Here is a 22,838-nt window from a genome sequence, read left to right on the forward strand (position 1 = left end):
GTGTAAAGAAGAGTAAATGGGAAGATGGGAAACTTTACAGCTTTGTTAAGGAAGATGTTGGAAAGGGAATATTTAGTAATAATGATTTTCTTTTTTGTTCTCCCTTCTTTTTCCAGGCCCTTCTTCAGATAGCTTTCACATCCTTCACCCCAGCCTTTCACAGGCATTAGCCGTCCTGTCTCACAGCCCTGTGACCCTGGAGTGTGTGGTGAGCGGCGTCCCAGCTTCTCAGGTGCACTGGCTGAAGGACGGCCAGGATGCTGAGCTGGGAGGCAGCTGGAGAAGGCTGTATGCTCATCTTGCCACAGACAGCATTGACCCAGCGGACTCCGGCAACTACTCCTGCGTGGTGGGAAACAGGTCTGGAGAGGTCAAACATGTGACCTACATGGTGAACGTACTCGGTAAGGTGTTTCTTGTTTAATTCTTCTTCAAGCCTGGCTATTTTTCTGGTCTAACATGTTTGAATGGAAATCTATTTGTGAATGGAGCAGGGACTATCTAGAAATAGCTGCCCCAGAAGCCAGAACAAGCTTCATTTTTTCTAAAGGACAGCTGAATTGCGCAGTACTTCTGGGGGACACAGAGCATTTCAGCTGAGATGTTTTGGGGAACCTCACCCCTCATCTGGTTACACAGTACAGATCCTTGTCCTTCTTTCTCAGTGACGAGGAGAGAGACAGGATTTACAGGATGGAAGATTCTGGGCTGTGTCAGTGTGCAGTATCCAGTAGTGATAACTGAGCGTGCCAACTAGAAAACGTCATCTCAGAAAGAAATCAGTTTCTTTTCCTTTTCCCTTTGGAATGCTTTTACCTGCTTTTAGCTGGCTTGTGAAATTTGTGTTATTTCCCCCCACGTTTCTGTGTTACTCTCTAGATAAAGCTGTTCCTTTCTTCCCTTCCGGCTACTTATCTCACTATCATGTGTAACAGCAGAAAATGTTTTCTTTTATCAAAACAGCTTTTCATGAAAATGAGAAAAAACATAGGTAGCAAGTAGTTTCATAGTAAATATAATTTTTGTAAACCTTCTGCCCCTGTTTATTCGCAACAGTGGCCTGACGTGGGTTACACTGGAATTAATGTGTGTACGGCAAGTGGGCTGTAAAGTTTCATGATCACTGGGCTAGATTCATATGCAAAATCTCTTAATTTGGGCATGTGTTACAAGTGCCAATACATGATTTACTTTGTCCGGGTAAAAAGTGACTTGATGGAGATACTAAAGGAAGATTTTTGCCTGGTTTACATAGCATACACCTGGCCTCAAAGCAGAACTGACCATCAAAAGAATGAAACCTGCAAATAGCGTTCTTCTGTTTTGGCTCTTGTTGAGTGGGAAGTCCAGGGAAACGGTTACTTTATTTCAGACAGATCACCTGAAACAAATGCTCAGGGAAGCCTGAGATTAGAAACGATGCTTGTGTGTATGTGTGTGCATTTGTTGTGTTGTGTTGGGAGTTAAGTGCGTGGAGAGGTCTATACAAAGAGGCTATAACGTATTAGTAACATACGGTTTACCCTACTGGAGGAAAGTTAATACATTTCTGATTTTTTCTTGATGACCACCGCGGATGGGAGAGTGTGAGTAAACAATGCAATTTAGTTTCAACTAGTTATCGGTAGACAGGAGGTCTTATATGACTCATGCAATAGTTTAAAAAGTACATCTTGAGGGCTAGAATTTAATTGATACGTTTTGTTTTCAGAACATGCTTCAATTTCTAAAGGACTGCGCGATCAGACCGTGTCTCTGGGTGCCACGGTGCAATTTACCTGTGAGGTTCATGGGAACCCAGCCCCCAACCGTACCTGGTTTCACAACGCACAGCCCCTTCGTCCGTCCCCACGGCATCGAACTGCGGGAAATGGATTGAAAATCAGTGATGTTACCACGGAAGATTCCGGGCTGTATCAGTGTGTAGCAGACAATGGGATTGGATTTATGCAGTCTACTGGGAGACTTGAAGTTGAAAAAGGTAGGCTTTTAGGTTAGGTAATCATAGGAAATTTTACTTTAAAGATGGGCTTTGGTTGTGGTTAAAATTAAATCATTTTTATTAAAAGGAAGTAATCCTGTCACCATAACAGAACTGTGTTCACTTTCCATGTTCCTTTCTAATTGCAGGCAGGCATTTCCATGAAGAAGCAGCCTTATTTAATCACGCTCATTAAAAATTTTTTAAACATATTTTTCACCAGATACCATGTAGTTTAAAAAAGGTCTAATTTCTAAAGGTAAATGGTGAAAGTCTCACTCTTGTCCCACAGCCAGCCAGATTTCTCTTTTGAACTAACTAGTTTTATCAGTTTCTTGAATATCCTTGTATGCACGTGCATAATCAGTCGCATGTACCATGTGAGTGTGTGTGTGCATTTAATAACATCTGGGTTTTTTTATTTTATTTTATTTTTTTTTTTACAGAAGTAGTGGTAGCATTCATGTAAATTACCTTGAATTTTGCCTTTTAAAATTACCTTGAATTTTTCATATATCACTTAACATGTATCTTGGACATTAAAGAGTATTTTCACTTCTTTTTAAAAATGCCTGCTTAGTCTTCCATTGTATATTATGATTTGACTAGTACCTCATTGATGGCTAGTTCTTATCCTTTGCTGCTATAAGGAGTCTACAATGAATGTCCTTCTATGTAGATTATTTTGCGTGACATTATTATTATTACATGAGATTATTTGCATTATTACATGTATGAATATCTGTAAAATAAATTCCTAGAAGTGCACTTGCTGAATAAAAGCATATATGCCTTGGTAATTTTGATAGATACCATTGCTTTCCAGAATTGTTAACCAGTTCATTCTCGCACCAGCAGCGTGTAACTGCCTGTTTCCTCGTATCTTCACCAAACAGTTGTCAAAATTTCGGTTTAATCTTTGCCAATCTGATAGGTTTTTAAAAAGCGCACCTTTTGATCTGTACTTTTCTTATTATTACGAGTGATGTTGGGCATCTCATCGTGTGTTTATGAGCTGTTTGAATTTGCTTTCCTGTGTATTGCCTGTTCATTGTCTTCTACCCATTTTAAATTAGGTTGTTGGTTTTTTTTCTTATTCATACAAGTTCTTTATCTATTAAGGAAATTAACCTTTTGTTTATGAGTTATAAATATTTCATATTTCAAAGAATCAGTATGATACAGCCCAATTCTCTGAACTTGATGCAATTAATTTAGAAGTTAATAATAAAAAGTAATTTTGATTGGCATGTATTTAGAAATTTAAAATTATTCTTCTCCATAGCTGGGTCAAAAAATCAGAAGGGAAATTTAAAATGCTTTCCATGATAATGAATGTCAAAATCAAATTGTGTGAGATATGAGAAGATGGAACATAAAAAGAATTTATAGCCTTAAATGCTTATAAAAGAAAGCTAGTAAAACTGAAAATTAGTGAACAAAGTAAAATAAGAGAATAGACTTAAAGAAAACAAAGAAAGCAGATAATAAAGATATAGGCAGAAATCAATTAGATAGAAAATTAAGATAAAATAGAGTCAGTAAAGATAAAGTTTGACTAAGGAGTTATTCCAGTAATACATCAGAAAATATAAAGTATCATTCATTCCATTTATTGAATAAAGGAGAAAAACAATATGGTTATCTCAATAGAAGCAGAAAAAACATTTGACATAATCCAGTATTCACGTTAGACACTCTTAGATAAACAGAAATAGAAGGGAACTTTCTTTTTTTTTAATTGAAGTGTAGTCAGTTTACAATGTGGAGTAAATTTCTGGTGTACAGCATAGTTATGCATATATATTCTTTTTCATATTCTTTCTCATTATAGGCTATTACAAGATGTTGAGTATTGTTAAGAAGGGAGCTTTCTTAACTCGATAAAGATTATCTAACAAAAACTTACAGGAAACATTACTTTTAATGGTGAAATGTTAGAAGCATTCCCTTTAAAATCTCTCTCAGTTGTCATCACAGTGGAGATTCTAACCAGCACAGAATAACAAGAAAAAGAAATAAAAGATGTAAGGATAAGAAAGAAAGAAAGAAACCCAACTGTTATTCATTTACAGCTGCTATGATTGTCTACATAGAGAATCCTCAATAGTTTTTTGGCAAATTATTAGAAATAATAAGAGCATTTAGCAAAGGTGGCTGGATGAAGGCCAGTAAGCAAGAATTAGTTGCTGTTCTGTATACCAGTGTACTAGCCAGGCTTCTCCAGAGAAACAGAGCCAATAGGATACATAGAGGAGATTTATTATAGCAAGTGGATCGCTTGCTATAATAGGAGGCCAGGAGGCCAAGTCTGCTGTCTGCAAACTGGAGCTGGAGGAAAGCGACGATGCAGATCAGTTGCAGGGAAGGGGAGCTGACTGCTGAAGTCTCGACCAAAGTGTGAGAGCCAGAGATCCTGGAGCACTGATGTCTGCTGTCTTAGGCGTGAAATGGATGGCTCAGCCCAGGCATAGAGAGAGAGGATTCACTCTTCCTCTACATTTGTGTTCTCTTGAGGCGCTCAGCAGATTGGATGGTGCCCACCCACTCTGGAGGGGGCCATCTGCTGTACTCAGTTTACCAATTCAAATGCTAATTTTTTCTGGAAGCACCCTCACAGACACACCCAGTTTTCTGGGCATCCCTTAGCCCAGTCGAGTTGCTGTGTAAAATTAACAAGTATAACCAGCAACAGACAGAAAGTGTAATTTAAAAGTCACCTTTTTGGGGAGAGGGTTTAGCTCAAGTGGTAGAGTACATGCTTAGCATGCACAAGGTCCTATGTTCAATGCCCAGCACCTCCGTCGAAAAACTAACTAAATAAATAAACCTAAATACCTTCCTCCTGCAATAAATAAAAAAATAATTTTCTTAAATCACCTTTTTATATTAGCAACATTAAAAAAGACCCAGGTTTATAGAAAGATGAAACGGTTCAAGGATATCAAAATTCAGTATTATATAATTTTCAGGTCTTTCCAGAAACTTTCTGTATATCTATGCAGTTCCAATTAAATCCTACCAGTGTTTTGAGGACCTTGACAGACTGATCCTAAAACTTATATGGATGATCAAAGGCCCAGTGATAGCTCAGTTACTCTGAAAGAAAAAGAGCAAGAATGTGGGAGACTTGCTTTACCAGATATTAGCGCACACCCGATAATGTGTAGTAATTAAGGAAGTGTTGTATCATTGGTACAGGAACAGACGAATATTAGATCTGAGACCACCAAGAAGACATTTACCCAAAAGGACTGGACCTAAGGGGCATTGTCGATCACCAAGGGGGAGGATATCCATTTTGAGTTTTGATATGCAATACTTGGTTATCAAAATGGAGAAAAAGAAGAAATCAAATCTCTCACTCACATTGTACACAAAGACACATTTCCATTGGATTAAAGACCTGTCTATGAAAGGCAAAATGGCAACGTTTTTGTAGAAAATATAGGAGAATATCTATATGATCTCGGTAAACGTTTTTAGCAAGATATTTTAGGCTAACTTTTAAGAAAGGATTGGAATGACTACATTAAAGTTAAACTGTCCTCGTTGTGAAAAGATGCCATTAAAAATGAAATGGAAAGCAATGAACTGAGAGAAGGTACTAGTAACATATGTAACTAATGAAAGAACAGTGCCTAGTGTGTACAGAGAACTCTGAACCATTGCAAAAAAGGTAACCCAACAGACAAATGGACAAAAGACATTTCACAGAAGAGGAAAAATGAGTGGCATATAAACACATGAAAAGATGTTCAGCCTCATGAGTACTGAGGGAAATGCAGGTTAGGACCCATGAGATAGCATTTTATACTTACTAGACTGGTTATCAGATTTCTGAATTTTTGCCAAGTGTTGGTTGATTTTGTCAAACATAAGAAGTAGAGCTGGAGAAGGAGAAAGGCATGCTAGAGAAGATGTCATTTGTAATCAGTATCCTATTGTGAGATCCCTTAAAAATATACCCCCCCTCCCCACCCCTGCCAAATTCCTGGGACCAAAAGGAAGGAGTTGGTGCCACTTTCAGTTAGAAATAAAACTTTTTTCATGTGTATGGTCAGAAATATGTTTACCAACTGTAATTCAGAACAGATTCTTCTCTCAATATTTTTATAATCAGATTTTACCACCTCCCCTCCCCCTGCCAGAATCGACTGTTTTTTTAAAGGACTGCTATTTAGTTTTATATTCCTTTACACCTTTCTCATGTTAAAATCTGAGGTTTTGGCTTTGCATGTTCTGTGTTTACAGTGGTCAGATGTGCTGAGGAGACCTATTGGAAAGCTCCCTGTACATTCCTTTGTATACATTCCTTTCTTTCTGAAGGGCAGGCAACCTAGGTCAGAAGTGTCCAGGAGCCCACAACTATGAAAAATCCTTTTTTTTTTTTACTGACTCGGGAAAGTTGAGAAGCAAATTAACAAGGAGGGAGATATATTTGTTCTAATCATTACTGTTAGTCCTGCATCACTCCTTGCTCATAACATTGTGAACAGTGTTATTTCAGTGAATGGGCGTGTTCACCACACTGCTCTGCGTGTAAAGCACTGTTTAGAAACACACGTATAAAAGGTGTTTCTGGGGGGAGGATGGAGCTAGTGGTAGAGAGCATGCTTAGCATGCACGAGGTCCTGGGTTCAATCCCCATTACCTCTGTTAAAATAAATAAATGAAATGAATCTCGTTACCTCCCCGCCAAAAACAGACAGACAGACAAACAAAAAACAAAACCAAAAAAAGATGTTTCTAAGAGAGCTGCTTGTGCACGACATTGAGAACCCTTATGCCACTGGATGAAGTTATTTTGCATTGTAGGTACTACAATGTTCTTAATTTTTTGTATGTGAATTGCTTTTTTTAATAGACAGTGGACTCAAGCCAGTTATAACTGCAGTGCCAGCAAGTGCAGAGGTGGCCGATGGCGACTCTGTGACTTTGTCGTGCAATGCCAGCGGACTGCCAGTTCCAGTCATTCGTTGGTATGACAGGCGTGGATTGCTAACCGGCCATCCGTCTCAAGTTCTTAGATCTGAATCCCGAAAATCCCACTTATTAAGACCTGGGGGTTCTGATCTGGAGCCTGTCTACTTCATCACATCCCTGCAGGGCTCAAGCTCTCTCTACATTCAGGCTATGACTCGGGAACAGGCCGGGAAGTACACCTGCGAAGCTGCAAATGAACATGGCACCGCCCAGGCGGAAGCCATCCTCACAGTCGGTGAGTTTCCATTAGAGGTTCTTCTCGGGTTGATGGTTTCCTTTGATAGTAGGGGACAAAGTGATTTGAAGTATATCTTAATGAATCCAGCAGTCTCTAAATATATACGTTCTTACCAACAGCAGTGAAGTGTAGGACTGCCTTTTTTGGCCTTAACGTGCACCCGACGAATCTTGGTCTCCGCTTCTGATATGTGTGTTAAGCTTGTAGTTGCCCTGCAGAGAGCTGTCATTTGGGAGAAAGCCCAAAGTCTGACCTCTTTGGGACATGAATGCTTTTGGTTTTCTAAACTCCTGAAAATGACATTGCAGACATTTTTCAGGTGGGGGCTTGGTAAGTATAGCGTTCAGAGTCTGAAAGGCTGGCTGTCACTGGGAATAGAGCGTCACCGTACTGTCAAACAGTACCCATCTGTATATTTGCCTTAATCTTATTCAAACTAATTTTTCTAATGGAATGTATAATATTCTTTATATTTTACTGATTTTAGGTGGTGATGACTTAATTTGAAGTACTGGTATTAGAATATCAATATTACTCAGATTAATTCAAATTTGACTTAATTTAAATTCAAGCCTTCTGTCAGTGAGCATTAGTGAAGGCACCCTCCTCATAGGGCTGATGTGAGAATTCAAAGAGTTAATACCTGTAAAGTGCTTAGAATGGGGTCTGGTAGTAGAAAGCCTTCAGTAAATACCAAGTATTAGGTTCTAATTATTACTATCTAATTATTATTTAACTATAATTGTCCCTTGTGGTGGTGTTTAGGGAAGGAAGAAATAGTTGCTAATTTTAGTAGACCTTAAGAATCCTCAAATAAAGAAGGTAGTTAAGTGTTGCATACGTTTATACACCTCTGTGGATGTATAACATGTACGTGTGTGCGCGCGTGTGTTGATCTGTTCTGCCGAGCAAAACTAGGAATGGCTCTGCTCAACAGTGTTAGCTCTAAGACAGGTGTAATGCAGGCACTGCTTGAGTAGCATTTGGCTGAAGTGATTATTTTATGTAAATAGAGGGTAGGGGGAGGCTTGGACATCATAGTCATAGCTGAAGGGACGAGAGAAATATCTAGTTGTCCAACTGCCTCACTTTAAATATGAGAAATCTGAAGCCCTAAGCTAACTTGTTTAGGTTACATCTTTTTAGATCTTTAAGCTCCTCCCCAGGATTTTATGTCTTGATAAATACCATTTTTGTAATGTATAGTAACCCCATGAGCTGCATCCTACCTGAGTGGTCCTTTTGTTGCCTTTTTTACATGCTCTATAATAATTATTAAAGTCTAGCTGAGTCTATTAAAGCTCAGAATAGCACGTAACAACCCACTTCTTCCCATAGGAATCTGAGCCTTATTAAATTCTAGCACACTGACAGCCTTTACTTTGTTTATTGTGAAGGGGGGAGTAAGCAAGACTGCTCCCTCCTCCACCTTTTTTTTTTTTTCCCAGAGACCTTGGGTTTTTGAGGTCCTGGATGTACAAATATTTGTAGAGCGAAAATCTTCGAAACTATAACGGGAGTTGGCCTGGGGTCCTAAATAGCTTGGGGGTGGGGTGGCTGGTTTGAGTGGTCACAGTGGGAACAACTTTGGCAGATCTGGTTCTGTTCCCTGTTTAATTGGTCTCAACACAGAGTCGTTAATTCATGGCTATTGCCCTAGTTAAGTACTTAGAAAGCCAGAGTTTCATCCAGTTCAAAAAACATTCTACCTCAGGGGCAGAGGGATAAATTAGGAGTTTGGGATTAACAGATATACACTATATCTATAAAATAGACAAACAACAAGGACCTACTGAATAGTACAGGGAGCTATATTCAATATCTCGTAATAACCTATAGTGGAAAAGAATCTGAAAAAGAAAATATATGTATAACCAAGTCACTTTGCTGTACACCTGAAACTAACACATCGTTGTAAATCAACTACGCTTCAATGAAACAAGCAAGCAAGCAAGCAAAAATGCTACCTTTAAAAAAGGTAGATGTCTGTTCTGACCATTTCACAGAGTTGTTTTGAAAATAAATTAAGGTCCTGGATGTGAAGAAACTTTGGAAAAGGCTGTGACGGCCTTGTAACTGATAATCTGGTATCTTGTGAGTGTTCACTTTATACATCATGGGGAATTGTAGAGGGAAATTGAATCCTTTTTAATATAAGTGGTGGAAACGTCTCATTGCAACCCGAATAACACAGGTAGAATTCTGATACTTCTGCAGCAGACTCAGGCTGTAGCGTAAGATTTTTCTCATGCTTCTGTATAAACTGAGGCATGTGGTATTCAGACTCTTCTACAGCCAGATACCACTTCCCAGTGGTAACCTGCCCAGAGGATCCACGAAACACGATAAAAAGGTCCTTCTCCGCTGCCCTAAGCCACGGCTAATTACCTCCACTTGCTAGAGTCCATCTCTGCATTCGCTGGCTCCCGGTCACACCCTTCACATCCAGCCCACATTCTGACTCACTGGGTAAACACGGCTGTTCCAGGAGCAATATTTGGAAGTTGTCTCAGGGAACCTAATTAGTTTTCTTCTTTATTATTTTCCCACTAGCGTCTTGTTTTCTTTGACGGAGGATGCTTCTGGGACACCTTCTCTCTCTCTTAAACAAACAGAGAACTGACCTTCCCCTGTTAGTCCTGTTTTTCTGTTGGTTCTCTACTGAGCTGGAGTCATTCTCCCAAAAACACTCCCACCTTTTACCAGGAATCTGACCTCATTGTGGAAAAGAGACTCACCCTTTGTTTCCTCTGCTCCCTTCCTCCACGAAAGTAGTCAGAAACAGGAGGCTTGGCGTTGCCAGCGTTAGTAGCGCTTCGGAGAAACCAGGCTGTCAGTCCTCGGGTTTTATTGTGCCGGCAGGGTGTTTGTTTTCATAAGTTGCTCTCTCGTTTTTTTCACAGCCGCGCCACTATCATTCTTCTGCCAGCTGTTGTCGCTTAATCTCTCAGAACCCGGATTTCTTCCTCTGTAATGTGGGAGTGTTACTATCTACCTGAGAAGGTTGTTTTGCGAATGAAATGAGATGACATTTGATAAATGTCTGGCACAATGCTTGGCACAAAATACATACTCAGAAATTCTTTTTGGATAGAGGCGACCTATTTATTTTTTCAGTGCAAATAAATTATTTTTACCTTCCTCTATATATTCTGTGTGCTTTGTAGTGAGTAGAAAGGCCATCTGCTTGTTCGTTCGTTCTTATTATTTTTTATTGAAGTATAGTCAGTTTACAATGTTGTGTCAATTTCTGGTTTACAGCATAATAGTTCAGTCATACATACACACAGATATATTCCTTTTCAGATTCTTTTTCATTATAGGGTACTATAAGATACTGAATATAGTTCCCTGTGCTCTACAGTATAAACTTGTTGTTTATCTATTTTATATTTAGTAGTTAGTATCTGCAAATCTTGAACTTCCGGTTTATCCTTCCCCCCACTGGTAACCATAATTTGTTTTCTATGGCTGTGAGTCTGTTTCTGTTTTGTAAATAAGTTCGTTTGTCTTTTCTTTTTTAAATTCCGCGTATAAGTGACATCATATGGTATTCTTCTTTCTCTTTCTGACTTTCTTCACTTAGAATGACAATCTCCAGGTCCATCCATGTTGCTGCAAATGGCATTCTTTTATTCTTTTTTATGGCTGAGTGGTATTAATAAACAACAGCTTCTTTATCCAGTCATCTTTATTTGTTTTTATTGAAGTACAGTCAGTTATGACATACCAGTCTCCGGGTTCAGCACAATGTCCCAGTCATACATGTACATACATTGTCTTGTCCTTCTTTCAAGTGGCAATTTCTTTCTTTTTTTTTTTTTTCAAGTGGCAATTTCTTAAGCCAAGCTTCAGCTCTATTCAGAAAGAGGGCTTGTTTGGAAATAAGTAACTTCTTCCTTTTTCTTTGCTAGTCTTGCTTCATTTCTTCCCTCTTCTTGACTATGGTGTGTCTTCCATGTGGAGGGTAGGTGTTGTAGTCACCTACTTACCTACTGCAGAGCTACCCTCAAAGATTAACAACTTGAAGCATCAGCTCCTGTATTTCCTTACAGATGCTGTGGGCTGCAGCCAGGCCACTCTGCCAGCCCTGCTTGGGGTCTCTTAGGTGGCAACACTAAAGCAGGAGCACCAGGCCTTCTTAAGGTTTGAACCTGGAAGAGCCCGGCGTCTCCATTGGCTAAAGTGAGTCACAGGGCTAGCCCCCGGATTCAGCGTGGGAGGGGACTGCCCAAGGGTGTGACTCCTGAGGTGTCTTTGGAGGCTAGCTACCCAAGAGCTGGTAGCCTAACTCATGACCTTTTCTTTACTATTTATTTCACTTTGTTTCCAAAGGAAGGCATTACTCATTATGTTTCATTTACCAACTAGAGTTAAAGCTCCGCGTTCTCCAACTTACAATCTTCTGAGGTTACACTAGTGAGTTGTTGTTGTAAAGAGGGAATGCTGGTGCAGAGCAGGGGGAACAGCGTCCTTTAAGCTGCTAAACTACTGTGTCACATAGCTGATTTTTCATATAGCTGATTTGCTCCTTCGTGACTAAGAGATTCCTACTGGAGGTTAGATGTTTCCATGAATTATGAATTGAAATGTTACCAGTTTTAACTTCTAGGGCTCAAATTGTGCTGACAGTATCAACGTGGGCAGTTAGGCCACTGTATAGGAGATACTGAAAGAATGAACTTCTTCAAGCTCTCTCCTCTCTTTTTCTTCCTCCCTTTCTCCACAGTTCCTTTTAAAACAAATCCAAAAGCTGAAGTAGTCACCCCTTCCAATCCAACTCACAGTGATAGAAGTGATGGTTCTGAAACTGGATTATTGAGCTCATTTCTGGTGAAGGAACATTCCAGTGCTGTGGAATCATCATCAGAGAAAAATGCCAGTGGTACCTCTGTCCCCGACGCCCCCATCATTCTGAGCCCCCCTCAGACCCACACTCCAGATACGTACAACCTGGTCTGGAGGGCGGGGAAGGATGGCGGGCTGCCCATCAACGCCTATTTTGTGAAGTATCGAAAGGTAATGTCTTCTCATTTATCATCTTTTTCTTCTCACACTTTGACATCGTGTGTACAACACATGCTTATTATCTCTTGCATTTGTGGAGTGCCTGGAAAGAGAACAAGAGTGTCCCAGGATGGTGAGTTTGGGAGAGAGACCCCAGCAATCATGCTGGATTTACCAAGCTTATAAAAGCAGTAAGAATGAATTATAAATAATTTCCCTTAAACTGGGATTCTAAGAGCCCAGTAACTTTCTGACACTTTTAATCAAACATTTGAAACCCTCGGGTGTAAAGCTCTATAAACCACTTTTTTAAAAGTAAGTCCTTCCCATTCTGAGATAGCAGAATGCAGATTACTTAGCAAAAGAGCAGTTTCTTATTAGAAACAACTGTTTGAACAAAGTCATCCTTTATAATCTCTGAAAAATGTTTTCATTTCAAGTTGTCTTCTTAACTGTATTGAAATCTTACATTGTCTGGTCCTTTATTATGGTAAACCTTGATCATCTCAGTTGATTTTTTTCAGACAATGTTTTTCATCTAGAGGGTTGTATTAAAGCAAAGTGGAAAAAAAATCTCCCACCTTTGTTTAATGAGACTAATAAATGAAATGAGAGAAGATGCACTCATATTTAAAATAATTTTCTTTCTCCAAGACACTTTGGTGTCCACCATTTAATAGTAATATTTTTAATATTTGCAAAAATTAACATGGTGATATTTGACAGTTTATTCTCTGTAACCTGATGATTCTAGGTGACATGATGATTCTGGTGTTCTGTCCACATGGAAACTTCCACATAATGTTGTCTCTTGGTTCCATTAACCAAGACACAACAGACTGGATCTCTTTTTAATTTATTTCCTCCAACTCATATTGAACAGCGTCAAAACATGAAGAGTGCTGGAAATATATCATGCGTAGTTACAACATTTATACACACATAAACATACATAGCAGATACTTTGATTTATCATATTATATATTATATATTGTCATTAATACATGTTACTGTATACTTCTTTAAATCCCCCATCAGCCAAGTAAGAATGGAGTATTGTTTCCATTACAAGAAAAGGAAACAAACTGGGGAATCAAATAATTTGCTTGAGGCCATAAATTGAGAGTCTTTTCACAGGGAGAATTCCTGAGTTCCTGCTCCAGGTCTCCTTATGTGTCTTAATGTGCAGAGAGAGTGTGTCTCCTTCACTTTTGATGGTGAATCACTTCCCAAAATGCATCTGGAATTGGATGACTTCTAATTTGCATTCTGTTTGAATAGAAGGATTTTCTCCCCTTTATATCCTTTTTTTTTAAGGCCTTGTTTTCTCTTGAGCAGCTAGAAGATGGTGTTGGCGTGGTGGGAAGCTGGCATACAGTTCGAGTCCCGGGAAGTGAAAATGAGCTCCATTTAACAGAACTGGAGCCGTCTAGTCTCTATGAAGTTTTGATGGTGGCAAGGAGTGCAGCTGGCGAAGGACAACCTGCCATGCTTACCTTCCGAACCAGCAAAGGTGCGTATGACCCTCCTTAAGAGGAAGGAGTTGGCTGTCTTGGTGTCACTTGAGTAATAAGTATCCTTTTGGGGAGTACGGATTCTTACATATACATTTACTAAGTAAGTCTATTATTATAAGCCCTTTGGGGGCCACATTTGGATGGTTGTCTTCTGTTCCATACACTATTTCACAGATGTTTTTGAGCGCTTATGAAAGGTAAGGCATTAGGATAGGGGAGGCAGGGAAAACAAAAATGATCACGACAAGAGCCAATTTATGGGGCTTCTCCTTTGCTAAGAAAGGTGAGACATATACATAAATACCAGCTCAAGGCAGAATTTCAGTTCAGCTGGTATTTACCCAATGCCTTCTCTGTGCCTGGCAGTAAACAAAATAGACAATACTCCTTGTCCTTATGGAGCTTACATTCCAGTTGGGAGAGACTTATACCAGAGTTATAAGAACATTAGGAGGTGCTCGGTGTTAATAAGAGAGACAAATTAGGGGATGGGTATAGAAGGTGTATGGGCAGCAGTTGGCTCAGTTTAAGCAGAACTTCAAGGAGGTATGTGGAAAGCCGTGTGGGTATCTGGGGAAAGAACATCCCAGCAGCGAGGACAGCAAGTGCAAAGGCCCTGCGGTGGGGTGTACTTAGTGCACCCTAGAGCACTGGGGCCACAGTGATGGAAACAAAGTAAGTGGATAAGGGGGAGTGTTTAACGAGGTAGCAGAGAGGCCAAAGCACGCAGCACCTTGTCCACCCTGTGAAGACACTGACATCAGCCCCAAGTGAGCTGAGAGCATTGGAGGGTTTTGAGGAGAGCTGTGACAGTCTGCTGTATGTTTCAGTGGGACGAGCTGGCTGTAGGGTAAGGATAGACTGTAGCTTGGCCATAAATGAACAAGAAGACTTCAGTGAGCAGAGATGAGAATTGGATAGAAGAGGAATTTTATATGGTTCAGTATTAAAAAGAGGTATGATGACTGAGAAGAAATTGTCTATTGGCTTTTGAAAAAGACCATTTCACCTCATTCCTGAGTCTGGCCAGAAAAATGATGAATATTTCTTATTTGAAATGTACTTTGAGGTAATTTCCATAAGGAGTCCTTCATTGTTTATGGAGTCTGACCTCCAAATACTGAATAATAAGCATGTAGTTTGGTTCTAAAATAATCACCCAATTTCACTTTTTGCCTCTTGAAATTTTAAAATGTAGCAGGACAGTTTTCCCGTGAAGAAACTTCACAGATGCTTTTTAATAATGAATTCTGTGTTTTAGAATTAAGCAATGTGTACAGTAAAAAGACAAATGGACAAAAAGTTTGAAAACTTCTGCTCTAGTGATTTAGCTTTTTCCACTTGTTTTTTTCTGTGTATAAATGAAAGCTAGCCTGGTGAAGAAAGACACACTGTAATCATAGGTGCTAGAAAAAGACAAAGTAATTTTTAAGTTAATTCCTCAGGTTAGCTCAGTAATTACAATGTAAGTTTTAAATTTAGACGCTGTAACAGACAAGTTCATATACTCATATCTCTGTACCTGTTTCATACTTGCATTTCATAGTATCTTTTCTTACTTTACACACACACAGAAGCTTAAGTTACAGTATATGTTTTTTACCCTTTCTAGAGAAAACAGCATCATCAAAAAACACCCAGGCCTCCTCTCCCCCCGTGGGCATCCCTAAGCGCCCCGTAGTTTCAGAGGTGGCGGACAACGTGGGCGTGGTCCTCACGGATTCCTCGAGGCACAGTGGAGGTAAAGAGAAGGCTCTTCATTGATTCATTTTGTTTGCTTTCAAATGTAACTGACCTGTTTCAGATTAGTTGGGGGGTTAAGCGGGGCAGGGTGTTTGTACCTCAGATTATGTTTTAGCATATAGCTCTTTTAGGTCCAATTTCAAGCATTTAAAAAAAAAAAAAAAGTCCTGTATTCAAATAGTGACCCAGTATCATGACTGGGATTTAAAGTAATAAATCCAGATTCAAAATGTTATGGTACTAAGTTTTTATAACTCACAAAAAGGATTTTTCTGTTTCTTCTCTGGCAAGGAAACCAAATTTATTTATTTACTTATTTCCTTTTTTTTTTCTTTCTTTTTTTCTATATATATATATATATTTTACTGAAGTATAGTTAGTTTACAATGTTGTGTCAGTTTCTATATTTGAACTCTGAAAGTCTTTTTTTTTAGTAACTTGTCAAAATGTATGCTGGTCCCTATAGTGAGATTTAGTTTGTTTCTTGGGCAGTTACATGTCATCCTCAGCTTTATTGGTGCATCTTGTCAGTGTTACTGTTTTTAGATGTCACAGTAACATTTTCAAAAGACTCCACTTTAGCACTTAAATGTCACACTTAACAGTTCTACCCGGTACAACATAATATGCTCTTTGTAACTGTGATCACAGTTGTTGGGGCATCTAGGGAAGGCTTAAAATTTCACTGCTGAGCGCTAAGAATTTTCAAGCTTCTCCTCCTGTTTTTATAGTCTTCCATGAATTGGTCTCAGACAAAGGCAAGTAATAACATTTGAACAACCCTCTGCTTCTTCAGGATCTTGACCTGTTTTGCTCGAGTCCTTTCGCCTCTGAGGACCACTTCAGCTGCCTTGAGCAGATTAAGTATATGAGTGTCAACTTGATATGAATAAAACTGACGTCTGCAAAACGAAACCCTTATACCTTGACACCCTGTGGTAGACACTGCACTAAATGCTGGAGCAGGAGAGAGAAAATAAACCTTGCCTTCTATAGGTTTGCAGTGTAGTGGATGCTCTAGGTAAAGAAACAGTAACAACACAGTGGGGAAGACAGGCAGGTTAACCCATGACAATGACTCTGATCCCTTATACCTGGGATTCTACCCTTGGTGTGGTGGGATCGCGAGAGAAATATCTAAATCACTGACTTGTTGTGAGAGAGGCCCAGTGAGATGAGAGGCTCCCTGAGCTAAGCCTCAGAGACAAGAATGTTGGAGCCGGATGAAGACACAGGGAAAGTGGTTCTAGGCAGAGCCCCTCCTTGGGCAGAGACGGATGAATGACGCATCCTATTTTATTTAGAGGCTTAGAGACTAGAGGTGTTAGTTAGTGGTTGACTGTGCAGAATGATGCTACTGTGAGGAGGACAGGAGGGTGCCTGGTATGATGTCCTTAGAAGTTTAGTCTTCCCCTGAAAGCTATAAAGAAGCCTGAAAGATTTGAGAGATGGGAAAGGAGGAGTGAAGAAAGGTGAGGCTTAAAAATAAAAATAGTGACAGTGTGCATGGAAAAGGGGGACACAGATGACAGAGTAAGGGAGTTGAATCCACGTGGAATCAGAGGCAGAAATATAGTGACTTGGGCTGGGGACACTGGGGACTATTTACAAAGATGGGTAATAAGGATTTTTAGGTCAGGGCTGGGAATTAGGTTCTGGAAATCGTGAGTTTGGAGTTCTCCAAGCAGACATAACCATAGAGAAGGGACTTATTTATCTTCACAACAGCCCTGTGGGGAAGGTAGCAGAACTACTTTACAGATCAGGAAACTGAGACTCAAGAAAGTTATGCTTCTCGCCTAAGGTCATCCGGAAAGGGGGGCGCTACGGTTCACATTCAATTTTTTTTAAATTCCAAGTACAGTGTTCTTCCTTTCATTCCTTAACAGTCTCATGCTATTGATAATAGGCTTCTCTGTAGAGATTTTCCCCTAATAACTTTCTTCTTCTGTTTGATCTGTGGTGTCCTTTGATGAGTTTTAACCTCGTGTGAATCAGCAAAGGAAGTTATTTGATTGTCTAGCATTGAAAGAGCTTCACTAACACTTCTATTCGTTCTGTTTCCATTGCTTTCTAACTTGAAAGGAATACAGTAAGTATCACGCAAAGTTGCCTGCTTTGACTATATTCCTATTTTTTTTATCCATTAAGCAGTTTGTTTTGAAAATGCCAGTTTTCTCCATGCAGGTATCATCTGCAACATTATTTTGTTCTTCCGTGTTTGTGTTCAGGTTGAAGAGGTGTTGAGACAGAGGGGTGTTGCCTGAGGCTCAGCACGGGCTGGAGAAAGACGGGGCTCCCTGAGTAATTCACCAAAGTAGTGTAACTGTGGCCCAGAGTTGGTCCTTCCTGTTCCAGCCCTAGAAACTCGATGGTTAGCCAGCCGAAAGACAGTCGGTCTCTTGAGAACCAGCTCACTCTTACACAGTTCACAGGTGACTGAAGTAAAGAGTGGCAGCTGACTGCTTCATGATGTAACTGTCATGCAGGCCAGATTGCTTCTATCAGCATCCTTTACTCAAGTGGGAAACCAGTTATAGCCACAAGATTGCTGGGCCAGCAGGAATGGTTAGGGACATGGTTTCAATGGCTCTGAACTTGCTCCTGCTGTTTCCACCTGCTGCAGAATCTAGACCATCTCATTTGTGGACTAGGACGTCCCCTCCCCTTGGCAGGGCTAACTGAACACGACCAGACATTAGCTCTCTGACCCCTTTTCCCTACAATTTCATGGATCATCTGTTTGCCGACAGCACTTGTCTTTATTTGCCTGCATCTCCTGTCTTACTGCTTTTGTCCTGAGCAGCGTTCTCTCCTCCCATTTTTGTCAGTATTGATTTTATTGGTCATATTTTATCTCTGTTTTACTGCTTGCTGTCTGTTTTTCAGGGTAGCATTCCTGTATTCTTGAGGTATAAGATAAGATACAATAGTAATGGCTGTTAATAATATGTAATATCACCTTTAGATTGTTTGCTGAATGTGTTTTCTGTAGCTTGGATCATTAAAGAAAAACATTTAAATAACACATAATCTTGAAAATTTGCTATAAATGATAACCACAATTAGACTTGTAGCACCAAATAATAATTACTTATACACTGTTTTAGCCATGAATCCAAAATAGGACAGTCACAATTATCCTGCTTATTAACTTTCAGTTTTTCGAAGCTAATTATCAAATTTATGAATTATCTCCCTTTTCCTTCCTTCTGTTTCGTGTATTTCGCAATTTCATTGCCCACTATCTTTTCAGAGAGGACAGGAAGATAGTCAAAATATTGGTAACTCTGGCAAGAAGTCTGGTGAAGAAGATTTAATACAATCATGTTTGGGATTGATCCCTTTCAGTTTGAGTTATTGTCTCTGATACCACGGATTATCAAAACGAACGTTCCCATTTTCAGTTCCAGAGGCACCAGATCGGCCTACCGTCTCCACGGCGTCAGAGACCTCTGTGTACGTCACCTGGATTCCCAGGGCGAATGGGGGGTCTCCCATCACAGCCTTCAAGGTCGAGTACAAACGCATGAGGACAAGTGATTGGCTGGTGGCAGCTGAAGATATCCCCCCTTCCAAACTTTCTGTGGAGGTTCGCAGCTTAGAGCCAGGTAGTGATATTCAAACATTTCCCTTTAAACCATCAGTGCTGGCTTGGGTGCATATTTTTAATAATCTTATATGCTTCTAATTGTTAAAGTAATCTGAGCTTATTACATAAAAAATTGAAAATAGAGACGAGATCATCACCTGAAACCCATCCATCCAGAGACAGCCCTTGTTTACATTTTGGTGTATTTACTTCTAGCCTTTTCTCTCTCGCTTTTTTTTTTTTTAAACTTTTCTTTTCTTTTTTTTTTTTTTTTGTTTGTTTTGGGGGAGGTAGTTAGTTTATTTGTTTATTTTGATGAGGGTGCTGGGGACTGAACCCAGGACCTTGTGTGTGCTAGGCATTCACTCTACCACTGAGCTGTGCCCTCCCCACTGTTTTTTCTCTTTTTAATGCAAATAGGGATCACGCCATACTGTCTTGTGATCCCATTTTCCCTATATTATGTCATGTGCATTTTCCAATATCATTAATAATTCTTTGAAAACTCAGTTTTTAATGACTGTCTCTACCATGTAAGTACACTGTGATTTACTTAACCCATTTTTTTATTTCTGGGCTTTAGATTATTTCTAATTGCAAATAAGCAGGAACAGTGTTGTTGACAGCTTTGTGTGCATGTGTGTGTGTGTGTGTGTGTTTTGCTATGAGTATTTTAAGAGGAAAATTGCTTGTTATTTGACTAAAATTGATCTGACGCTGAATCTCAGCATGGTTAGACCCAGGGCTTAGCTTTAGGGACTGGGACAACACTTACCACTTCTTTGTTACTTAAATTTTTTTCAGCAGCAGGGGAACTCCCCCAGCCCCCAGTACCTTGAGTCTGTATGAAAGAAATTAAACCGTAAGAGAGAAAAGCAGTGATCACAAATCAACCTTCATTACTTTTTTTTTTCTGTTAGGTTTCATGACCAGTTTTGTGTATGGACTTTTAAATGCACTTTAGTAGCAAATGCCTGTGTCTGTCTAAACAGGTAACATGAGTTCAGGAACACGCAGGTCTAGTTGGGAGAAGGTGGCAGTTTTAAATGTGGGCGAAGCTGAGTAACATTCCACAGACAGAAGGCACTGTCTTCAGAAGTCCAGGGGTTATTTTTGAGCTATTAGGAAACTTGCTTTAGGAGTCTGATTTATTCTTTAGATTCAGATGTTCAGAAACTCACAATCCTTAGAATGTTTTTTTTTTAATTCTTAATAGCTAATCCAAACAGATACCTTCTGTTGTAGTTTAAAAATGCTCCCTCTTATCCTAGTATTAGTAGAAGCAGAGTGACTCTGCTTTGACCCACACAGAGCCTCTTCATAAATGTATTTATCAGATTAAACTTCGCTTCAGTTGTTTCTTTCAAAGGGAGAAGAACCTACTTGTGACCACAGATGCACCAACTCGTCCTGTATTTGTCGGTGTGACTGTAGAACAGGCTGGTTAGAGAGCAGGGTGCTCTCTTCTGTTCTCTCCCTGCCCCCTTCCGTGACAGACATCATCTGTCTCTCCCAGTGACTCCCAGTGAGGTCTTGGAATCTTGAACACATGCACTGAACAGCCACTGCCAGTCGATAGGAGCTGACAAGTGGGTTGAAATCCATTTACCATATAGACTTCAGAGGTTGCTATTGTAGATAGATCCTTCAGTACCGCTGTCATATTTTGAACATTGTACCTTCAGTTGTCTTATTACAGCTTTTTAAAAAATTCTGGTTTCCCCCCTCCAAAGGTTCAACATATAAATTTAGGGTCATTGCTATCAACCATTATGGTGAGAGTTTTCGGAGTTCGGCATCACGTCCTTATCAGGTGGCTGGGTTCCCCAATCGTTTTTCCAACCGTCCGATAACTGGACCTCACATCGCGTACACAGAAGCTGTCAGTGATACTCAGATCATGCTGAAGTGGACGGTAAGTAAAACATCTTCTCTAATGAGAAGAGTTTCTGATTTGGCCATGGTAATTTAACATTCTTGTGACCTGAGGCTATGAACAGCGAATTTTTGAACTTTAAGTAAGGGGAAATTGGAGGGCACAGATATTTGTGTAAAAGCACATGTATAAGTGGAGTAGGGTTAAAAATAAAATGACTGTCTCCTCAGCTCTCATCTAAGTGTTAACTTAATTACCATTTCATGATTTATTCATTTTGAACCCAATGGACTTTTATGTCTTTAGATCTACTGAAATGTATTGCTTTATTTTTGTTTAGCTCCTCTGTAAGCTAAAATGCTCTTAATAGCTTTGAATGCCTTTGAATTAAATTAGAAATGCCACCAAGGATGTTTGCAAAATGACACTAAAAAAGTATTGCCACAGAGATAAAAAATCTTAATGGATGTGAAAGTTACATTTCTTTTCGTCTTTGACAAGTCTTTGCTTCTATTTTTTAGTACATTCCATCAAGTAACAATAACACTCCCATTCAAGGATTTTATATCTATTACCGGCCAACAGATAGTGACAATGACAGTGATTACAAGAGGGATATTGTAGAAGGTAAGTTCCGTTGACAAGCTGGAGTCCTAACTCAGGAGCTTTGGAGGGAGAGGGTTTATAAATCTTGTGAAAATCATCATCCCAGGTTAAAATAGAGTCAAAAATGAAATGGTATATGTACTGTCACTTTGAATTTTTCCCAAAGACAGATAATATTTCCAGTTTGATACAGCTGACCCTGGAAGAACACAGAGGTTAGTGCTAGTGTCCATGGTTCCTCTGTGTCTGCAGATTCCACCAACCACACACCGTGTGGTCGTGTGGTGCACTGTCGGGTGTCTGTAAAAGTGGACCCACACGGTCAAACTCACGTTGTTCAAGGCTCAGCTGTATATATAGTATCTTATATTTTGGTTATAGAAACAGTCAGTTACAAAAGGGGGAGAGATGATGTGCCCATGGTTCACCTGCAAACAATTTTTCTTTTGTTTTGTTTAAATGCATAGTGACCTGGGTTTAAAAATCAATTGCAACTTCTAGCTACATTTAAACAAAGAATGTCTCAGTCAACATTTCCATTGAAGTCTGTGCTAGAAAGATCACATCTCGAGCACGTGGTCCACTTTTAGAGATGCTGAGAAGTTGGAATATGGGTAGAGGAAGAAACAGCTGAGAGTGCCAAGAAGGTTGAAGCTGCCTTTTTTACTACATTGAAAGTAAAATCCAGAACTTTGCCTGTGGTCTGAGGCCCCGTGGGGACTGCCTCACCTCCGCCATGTGGCATACACTCTCCCTTTCTCACTGTCTTCCTCACACACTGGCCTTCTTTCAGTCTCCTTGTGTGTGTGCACCAAGATCTTTCTTGCCTCGGGACCTTGGCACAGAGCACTTCCTGCCCCCACCTCCGAAGGCTGCACCCAGGTGCTCCCCTTTTCTCTGCTGTGTGCTTGAATGTTACTTCCTCCCATTGACATGAGATACCATTGCTACGCTTTCTAACCACACGCTTTGTGTTTATTCCATGCGATTTATCCTAGTTTAGTTGTGTGTGTGTGTGTGTGTGTGTATGAAATTATTTGTTCAAAGCATGTCTCCCTCACTAAATGTTAACCTCCTTGTGGACCAAGAAAGAGCCTTCTTTCTCATGGCTGTAGCCCAGCCCCTACAGAGATGAGGTGTTTGGTATTTATTGAAGGAATGAATGAATGCTTGGAGTCCAAAAGGAGCAGTGGAATATCTGGGCATGATCAGGTTGGGAAAAAGAACTCACCAGCAACAGGCAGCTGTTTTCAAGTATTCAAGGTCTCCGGGACGTGGAAGAGGGGCTCAAC

At 39.9% G+C, this 22,838-nt stretch overlaps 1 protein-coding gene across 4 annotated transcripts in view; it reads left to right on the forward strand.

Moving 5' to 3' along the window:
- Nucleotides 1-22,838, forward strand: part of CDON (cell adhesion associated, oncogene regulated) — an 87,068-nt gene that overhangs the window by 36,999 nt on the left and 27,231 nt on the right. For all 4 annotated transcript variants that reach the window (XM_072953735.1, XM_072953733.1, XM_006209866.4 and 1 more), the window contains exons 6-14: nucleotides 117-404; nucleotides 1,712-1,981; nucleotides 6,849-7,202; nucleotides 11,935-12,224; nucleotides 13,551-13,725; nucleotides 15,342-15,470; nucleotides 18,880-19,083; nucleotides 20,798-20,979; nucleotides 21,462-21,567. In XM_072953735.1, coding sequence (XP_072809836.1) covers nucleotides 117-404; nucleotides 1,712-1,981; nucleotides 6,849-7,202; nucleotides 11,935-12,224; nucleotides 13,551-13,725; nucleotides 15,342-15,470; nucleotides 18,880-19,083; nucleotides 20,798-20,979; nucleotides 21,462-21,567 — 1,998 coding nt within the window. The remainder of the gene's footprint in view (nucleotides 1-116; nucleotides 405-1,711; nucleotides 1,982-6,848; nucleotides 7,203-11,934; nucleotides 12,225-13,550; nucleotides 13,726-15,341; nucleotides 15,471-18,879; nucleotides 19,084-20,797; nucleotides 20,980-21,461; nucleotides 21,568-22,838) is intronic.

Source organism: Vicugna pacos, chromosome 33 (genome assembly GCF_048564905.1).
Source record: "Vicugna pacos chromosome 33, VicPac4, whole genome shotgun sequence".
Classification (NCBI taxonomy): domain Eukaryota; kingdom Metazoa; phylum Chordata; class Mammalia; order Artiodactyla; family Camelidae; genus Vicugna; species Vicugna pacos.